Raw genomic sequence first — 6,635 nt, 5'->3', positions numbered from 1 at the left:
CCGGGACCGCGCGCCGCACAAGCACGTACAGGCGTTACTCCCTCGCCCGGGGAATAGCTCTGCGCTCTTTTGCCCCAAACGGTTGGCCACCTCCGGTTGTGAGGCCGGGGAGGACAGAGAATTCCCCGCGCTCCAGCGCATCCGGCCCGCGTGCAAGGSAATACCCGGSCGCGCGCAGCTTCCGCGCAAAYGGCACGGGTTTAACGASGGGCGCGCGCACGGCGGGTGCTCCYTTCCCCGATGAAGAGAGCAGGCTGCGAGAGAAGCACCTCGCCGCTATCCAGGTCTCACTGTTTCCRCAACATCATCACAGAATTGAACCAAACGCAGTGACACAGGGTCCTGCTAAGCTGCTTCTATAARCCTACTGCGGATCGAGTTCTTGAGTGTTTATAAAGCTGATTCTTTTGAATAAAAAATTAAAAATATAAAAATAAAATTCCCTAAACCCCAAGAAACTATTAATATTTTAGCAGTTTCACAAAACATTAGACACGACTGACTTCCAGTTTGAGACAGCACATAGAGCATTGTCATCTGATATTTTTAAAACGCACATGATTAAAACGACCTCAGCAGAAAACCTTTAAAGCTACCTCCTTACCCAAGCATAAAGCGAAGGTACTGTCTCCAGAGATTTAGCTCCTCGGCGGACCATTTAAGCACTCCTTTCACCATATTTGACAACACCTCCTTTTTCAGACCATCAGAACTTGCATAAACATACTATATCTCCAGTGATGCATTATTTAATAGCTAACTTTTATGCTTATATTCCTCTACGAGAATATAAACTTTGCAGAGAAATTTGAGGAGGGCTTTTTTTTTCCCAACTTTTCCATTAGGAAATACGTATTCTAATCTTGGGGCTTAGTTTGCTTTTCGGTGCCTGCATTTCCAAAGGAAAAAAAAATGGGCTGTTTGAAAAAGAAACAGACCCCCCCCCCTTTTTTTTAAAAAAAAAGACCTTTACAACCCCCCCTCCAGATTTGCTTTTCCAAGACAGGCAGTAGAAGCACGAGACGTTTTGGCGAAGACGGCAGGAGCCCTGGGGCRCCGCGCGCTCCCGCCGCGCGCCCACGCCGGGCCGGCCGGCCCCCGCTCGGGGTGCACGCGTCCCCCAGGCACGAGCACGCGCGTGTGAAGCGCAGCTATTCCGCAAAGACCACACGAAAATTAGCATTTGGCCTCTAAGACGACATTCAAATTGCCGAGCTGTGCTAGCTCTGATTTAAACACGATGTCCAAACGGGCTTTAATTAACATGAAGCGTTACATTTTTTGAGGACGAGCACAGCAGCAGGAGCACTCCCGTCACCCTCACTACCCGGGTTTTTCAACTGTTATCGCCTCTTGCCACATAATTTACGTCTTTCCCAGCAACCCGACACCGTTCTGCCCAAAGGCCCCGCCGCGACCGCTGTTGTGGCACGGATCCGGCCGGCTCCTCCGGCGGGACGGACGGACGGACGGACGGAGCGGGCACCGGAGGGCGGGCGGGCGCGCCGGGAGCCCCCAGCCCGGGCAGTCACGGCGACACGGGCTGCGTACGCAGTGAGTATTTTATTTTACACAACATAACAACACGGCGCTGTTGTTTCTGTACAGCATTTGCCTAAAAACAAAGGCAACACCATTGTCACTGGAAAGAAATATACAGTCTGACCGTTTTAAAAAATACCRTTTTACTGATCGATCCGGAAGTGGTTATTTGTTAGCTTGGAGGAAATCTCATTTCCTTTATAAAAGGCTTTTTCTGTGAAAACTCTCTCTTTTGTTTTCTGCTACTGCAGAACCAGGAAGCCAGTCCTAGAGTAGGGAAGGCACTGGTGCTGTTTCATGCTTTTTTCACCCCTTATTTTTTTTTTTTTTTTTTTTTTTTTTTTTTTTTTTCCTTTTTGTTATTAAATAAAATGAAATGAAAATTAACTAAAAACCTGTGTGCACTGGGTGGCTTATACAGAACCCTGCATGAACAAGCCATTAATCAGGGAGACAACAGTGGAATTCCAAATCCAACTTCCCAGGAGAGGGAGTTTCACACAACGTTTGGTGTTTTGTTTCTCATTAAAATGAAAAATTAAAAAAAAAAAAAGGTCACACAGTGCTTTCCAATATCCACTCAGAACTCGAGAAAGTTGCTTTTCCACTATCCACATCAGAGTGGTCTGAGGGAATTAACATCCCATTCATAGACATGCTCCTTCTAGACCAAAATCCAGCTGCGCTGGGGGAGTGAACGTGACAGTGGTATTCCACCAGCTCTCCGTTCAGGGAGAACCTGCGCTTTGCTCTGGATGTGTCAGCTGGCAAAGTGAGGAACTTACTTGGCTTGGATTGTGCTCTTTTGTACGGGGGGGCCCCCTGCGCGGAGCCGGGGGGGCGGCCAGCCAACTGCAGAGCCGTGGAGTTATTTCTGTTAGTGTTCTGGGACTCGATACTCGTGACAGCTTCACTCTGCGGCTCGCTGCTTGGCTTTGGCCCCGGCTTCCGCTTCTGCTTCTGGGAGACAGCAGCGCCCGAAGTCCACGTGTGAGGCAAAGCAGAGGTAGTGGTGGTGGAGTCCTGGCTCGAGCAAGCGTCCGACACCTGCGCCACCGCATCAGCGGGGGCTCTGCAGCACTGGATGCTCTCCTCGTGCCCCACCGCCTGTTTGGACATCGACTGGGACAGCACCCCACTGCAGCCTTGGATCTGCGCCCCGTTGGTCTGAGAGTACACGTTGCTCACCTTGGTTGCCTTCTGCTGCCCGTTGCTGTTACACACCTTGTAGCGGATCATGAGGATGATGATGAACACAAGCACAGAGGCCACAATAATCCCACCGATGATGATAATCATGGTCCCACCCAGGAACTGGGACTGCATGAAATGGCAGCGCACATAATCCTGCTCGGTCGTGAACTGCGTGCACCCCACGACCCTGGTGGCAGTGAGCGAGGTGATCCCGTCGTCGTAGATGGCCAAGACGCACAGGTCATATACAGTCCCCGCAGCCAGGTTGTTGACCAGAAAGGTTTTGCTTGTGGGAGGTATCATTCTAGGGGACAAGGAAACAGCGTGAATGACCCAGGGCGATGTGTGGTCACCCGCCACCCGTGCGCTGGAGCCACCGCTGCTCCTCCACGCGCAGCTCCTCGCCCTCCGCCACGGCCGCGTTCAGCGTTGCACGGCTTAGCGGTGCAGAGTGCCTCACGAGAGCAACCAAAACAGAAACATAAAGGAAACCATTAAAAAGCRTTTTGTAAGGCGCAACCGGTACATCCGAGATTCGAAACAAATGCACTCGGCGTGCCCAGTGCCTCCCTGCGCTCCCCCAGCACAAACGCTGCACCACAAAGCAGTAAGAAGAATACATTTATGGACATCTTTCTCCTGTGTTTTCAAAAAACTGCAAGTGTTAAGATCCATTTAACTCATCTACCTTTACAATCCTTCCRCTAACCAGATTACTTCAGAGGATTACAGGTTCATTTGGATTATCTAAAAATAACACCATTCAAAGTAATATCCCTATTTAAAAAATTAAAGTTAAAAATTGCATTAGTCTTTCACAAGTCTCACACCATCTGCTTCTTAGGGCAGGGCTCTRATCAGCATAAGTGCTACTGTAACCACTCCTAAATAATGCACTATAATGAAACAGTGCATTAATAAATCAATACAAAACAGCTTGATGGAGCACTAAGTGCAGGTTTGGTTGGATCTGTCTTACCTGTAAACAAGCGAGTCATCGTAAGTACCGTTGTACTGGATTTGGAACATACGTATTCCAGGTATATTTCTTTGAAAATTAAATTTCAGCAGAGCAGTAGACGATGTTGCTTCTGCCACTACTACTTTCTTATCTTGGCTGATTTTAGTATCCCCATTACTACTGCTTGCATTAGAGCCTGATTTGGTGGAAGTCGAGATATCTGATGAACCAGGGTCAGGCTCGTGGATGTGATTAGTACTATTCAGCAAATGAGGAAGTTTGATTATATGAAGGTCCACTGTTTGCGTGGCTTCCCCAGCTGGATTGGAAGCAATGCAGGTGAAAGAACCTGTATCCTTTACCGTAGTTATAACGATGTCTAGCGTTCCATTATCGTACACCAAAGACCTTGTTGCATTTGAAATAAGTTTGCCCTCAGGTGAAATCCAGTGAATTGCTGGTTCTGGATCCCCCCGGGCCTTACATCGCAGCGTCGCCCTTTGGCCCTCCAGGACTCTCAGCTCGTGGGTGTGCCTAGTGATGAGGGGAGGCTCACACAGGAACTCTTCCTCTGGGATTGACCAAAAGTACCGACCAGACAAGAGTGGAGGAGAAGCACAGGTCTCCAGGTCATCTTCTCTGGAAAGACGCCTCAGCCACAAAAGCTCACAATTGCAATGCAAAGGGTTTCCACCAAAGCTTAATGCAAAAGTAGAGGGGCTGATAATTCCTGAGGTTGCTAATACCTGAGCTCGCTGAAAGAGAGGATCAGGTGGTAGCTTCTGCAGTTTGTTAGATGTGACATCTAACCTGGTCATCTTGTGGAGGTGGGAGAAGGTCCCTTTAGGAATATGGTCAATCATATTGTGGTCTAGACTGAGAGTGTGCAAACTAACCATCTTCTCCACAGCATCCCACGGGATGGTTTCTAGATTGTTATAAGACAAATCCAATTCCTCAAGAGCTAAAACATCATCGAAAGCTGTGGAAGAAATTAAAGTCAGCTGGTTGTTGTTAAGTATCAAGTGATGAAGGTTGGAGAGTCCACTAAACATGTCATTGGTGATCTTAGTCAATCGGTTGCTGTTCAAATGCAAAGCCCGCAAATTGCGCAAGTCAGCAAATGCATGAGGTGTAATAAAACTTATTGTATTCCTGGATAATGTCAGGTCCACAAGGCTGGTCATATTGGCGAAGTCTTTCCTTTTAATATTTGTAACAAAGTTGTCTGCCAGCCGTAATTCCACAGTCCTCCTGTCAATGTTTGGTGGAACAAACAAGAGCCCTTTCTTGGCACAAAGGGTTGCAAGATTCGGAGACAAAATCTGACAGACACAACGCTTTGGGCAGATTTGGGCTCGCACTGCTATGCCAATGAACAGCAGAAACAAAAGCAGTTTTTCCATTGTAGATCAGGTTCAAGAGCCTGAAAGAGAATAAATTTTTGTTAATATCTACAAGATAAAGCAAATTTAGCATAAAGAATAATAAAAAATGACAACAAACTATCTATGATTAAGTCATGAAACTGAAGTTCATATAAGCATGTTTTGTTCTCCTCTAATTACCTGATATCTGATAATTACCTGACAATTCTTCCGTATCTTGCCATAAGAACTTCCATAGCATCTTCCATAGGAACTATGGATATTCATATCTATACATACATATACATATACACACATATAACCATTTATATGCAAATCACCAAGCAATTTGGTAAGGATTGGTGGCACTGTGCATTGTATCAACAGGACCTTTTGAAGCCTCTTCTACTTGAATTGAGGCTCATCTCAGACTTGCAATATACCCTCGTTCCATTCACCGAGCTTTCAAATGGATGCTCTTGACCTCGTGATCTGGAGTTACTTTATGATAATGCCATTTATGCATTGGATATATAAGGGATGATTCATGTGCACTTTACTTGCTAAGCTAAACCTCTCAGTGGCCTCCAAAGCATGACAATTCAATTGGTTTATAAGCATTTCCACTGAACACTTAAGATCTTAATGTTATTTTCAGAATCAACTCAAAAAGAGCTATTTTATGTCATTCAAAAACAAAAATACAAATTAAAAACAAGAAAAACCCCAACAACAGAGATCTAAATAAAAATGGAACATAGGCTAATTTTAGACTGTTGCTTTTTTCCCTAATGCCACAGCCAGCAATGCTGCATTCTCATCCTAGAAATTCTGACAGTTCAATTAACCTTATCTTTTATGTTGCTGGATCCAAGATCTTCACAGAGTATGAAAACAAAGCAGATAAGAGTGCCCATACCAGTTAAATGAAATCATCTATCAGTGACTATTCTAAAAATTCTGGAAGTGCCACACTGCCAACTTCTAAATATGGAAGACCAGAAACCTTCAACACACCACACAGAGGTTGATAAAAAAAAAAGTGATAAATTCCTACATACTTCCCGCTTCCAAAAAACAAGGAACATYGGAAGAAGCACGGTCCTCCTGAGAAATATGTATGTATTTAAGGAGGAATCTTGCAAAGTCGTAAAGCAACTGATTTCAATAGGACTCCACATTTGAAATGAAATGCTCGTCTCACTTTGGGATGGGTAATGTTATATATGTACAGATGGGATTATTCAGACATGTCATCATCCTAGAAATGTACTAAGAAAAATCATCCAAAATAAGTTATCATCCTAGAAATGTACTATGAAAAATCATCCAAAATAAATTAAAGTTTCACAGCTAACTACGAACAGGAGTCTTGACTCCTCAAGGACCTTTAACACCGGAACAGTAATTAGTGCTCCTRCCGTCCAGTCCATCCGTAATCCACCCACACTGCCATGCAAAATTAAGAGCCAACAGCTGCARAGAGGATGGGTGAAAATATCAGCCTCTACAGCCAGCTTAAGGAAACTGTATCTTTTTACCACTACTGACTCCAACCTTTAAGTCCATAC

At 45.4% G+C, this 6,635-nt stretch overlaps 1 protein-coding gene across 1 annotated transcript; it reads right to left on the bottom strand.

Annotated features, from left to right (window-relative positions):
• Window positions 1-1,566: 1,566 nt before the first annotated feature.
• LRFN5 (leucine rich repeat and fibronectin type III domain containing 5) lies at window positions 1,567-5,120 on the bottom strand. Its single transcript, XM_085297848.1, has 2 exons — window positions 3,716-5,120; window positions 1,567-3,040 (listed from the first exon to the last, which is right to left on the bottom strand). The coding sequence occupies exons 1-2, from the start codon at window positions 5,101-5,103 to the stop codon at window positions 2,098-2,100; spliced, it is 2,331 nt and encodes a 776-aa protein (XP_085153974.1). The 5' UTR covers window positions 5,104-5,120; the 3' UTR covers window positions 1,567-2,097.
• Between the last annotated feature and the right edge of the window lie 1,515 nt (window positions 5,121-6,635).

This window comes from Rhea americana, unplaced genomic scaffold, assembly GCF_003343005.1.
Source record: "Rhea americana isolate MKP2758 unplaced genomic scaffold, rheAme1 scaffold_131, whole genome shotgun sequence".
In the NCBI taxonomy this organism is placed as follows: domain Eukaryota; kingdom Metazoa; phylum Chordata; class Aves; order Rheiformes; family Rheidae; genus Rhea; species Rhea americana.
The sequence above is the reverse complement of the archived record's forward strand: the minus strand, read 5'-3'. Positions and strand labels throughout refer to the sequence as shown.

Excerpts from the sequence above, each read along its gene's own strand:
- LRFN5 (XM_085297848.1), bottom strand. The coding sequence starts at position 5,103 with ATGGAAAAACTGCTTTTGTTTCTGCTGTTCATTGGCATAGCAGTGCGA. Across the intron at positions 3,041-3,715 it reads GATGACTCGCTTGTTTACAG|AATGATACCTCCCACAAGCA; the intron begins GTAAGACAGATC and ends CTTGTCCCCTAG.